Genomic DNA, 1019 nt, shown 5'->3' with positions numbered 1-1019 from the left:
ATAGATAGATAAATAGATAGATAAATATATATATATATATATATATATATATATATATATATATTAAAATATTGTTAAACTTTATAGCGATAACTCTGACGATGTTTTAATTGATAATAATGACTTTGTAACCGAATGCTCCATAATGCGTAAGCAATAACAACAACAACAACAGCAACAACAACAACATTACCAGCAGCAGCACCAACAGCAGCAACAACAACAACAACATTAATAATAACATTAATAACAACAATAACAGCAACATGGCAATAATAACAATAATAAGAGCGGTAAGGTCATTGGCAGTGGTGACAATTTTATTCTCATCATCAACCCTTTCACATGGATACCGAAGCAAATATATAATAACTTCTAAAGAAACTTCCAGCAGTATTCTTAGTAGTAGTAGTAGTGGTGGTAGTAGTGGTAGTAGTGGTGATGGTGGTAGTAGTAGCAGTAAAAGTAGCAGCAGCAGAGGTAGTAGTGATGGTAGTAAAGATAGCGATAATTCAGTTATGGAACGGAGTCTAATTGGTAAGATGGATTTAATTAATACACTCCTTCAATTATTGTTATTGTTATTATTGTTAATGTTTTCAATGTTGTTATTATTATACCTTTTTGATGAACTTATCTTTATATTATCACTAACTATCACTGCCACTACTGCTACTACTACTAGTACTATTACTACTGCTGCTACTGCTACTACTACTACTGCTACTACTGCTACTACTACTACTACTACTGCTACTACTACTACTACTACTGCTACTGCTACTACTACTACTGCTACTACTATTACTACTGCTACTACTGCTACTACTGCTGCTGCTACTACTACTACTGCTACTGCTACTACTATTACTACTGCTACTACTGCTACTACTGCTGCTGCTACTACTACTACTAATAATAATAATTATTATTATAATAATGATAAATAATAATGATAATAATAACGATGATGATGAAGATGAAGAAGATAATAATGATTACACAGCCATTGCGTGACA

The 1019-nt window shown here is 32.0% G+C and overlaps 1 protein-coding gene across 1 annotated transcript in view; it reads left to right on the top strand.

Annotated features, from left to right (window-relative positions):
- Window positions 1-266: 266 nt before the first annotated feature.
- The window catches only part of HELRODRAFT_170702 (hypothetical protein), a gene marked incomplete at both ends in the record, with an annotated part of 16913 nt that continues 16160 nt past the window's right edge, over window positions 267-1019 (top strand). The window contains one exon of the mRNA XM_009016497.1: window positions 267-298. Coding sequence (XP_009014745.1) covers window positions 267-298 — 32 coding nt within the window. The remainder of the gene's footprint in view (window positions 299-1019) is intronic.

The sequence above is a fragment of the Helobdella robusta genome (genome assembly GCF_000326865.2).
Source record: "Helobdella robusta unplaced genomic scaffold HELROscaffold_18, whole genome shotgun sequence".
Classification (NCBI taxonomy): domain Eukaryota; kingdom Metazoa; phylum Annelida; class Clitellata; order Rhynchobdellida; family Glossiphoniidae; genus Helobdella; species Helobdella robusta.
Note: the sequence above shows the minus strand (reverse complement) of the source record. Positions and strands in the feature narration are given on the sequence as shown.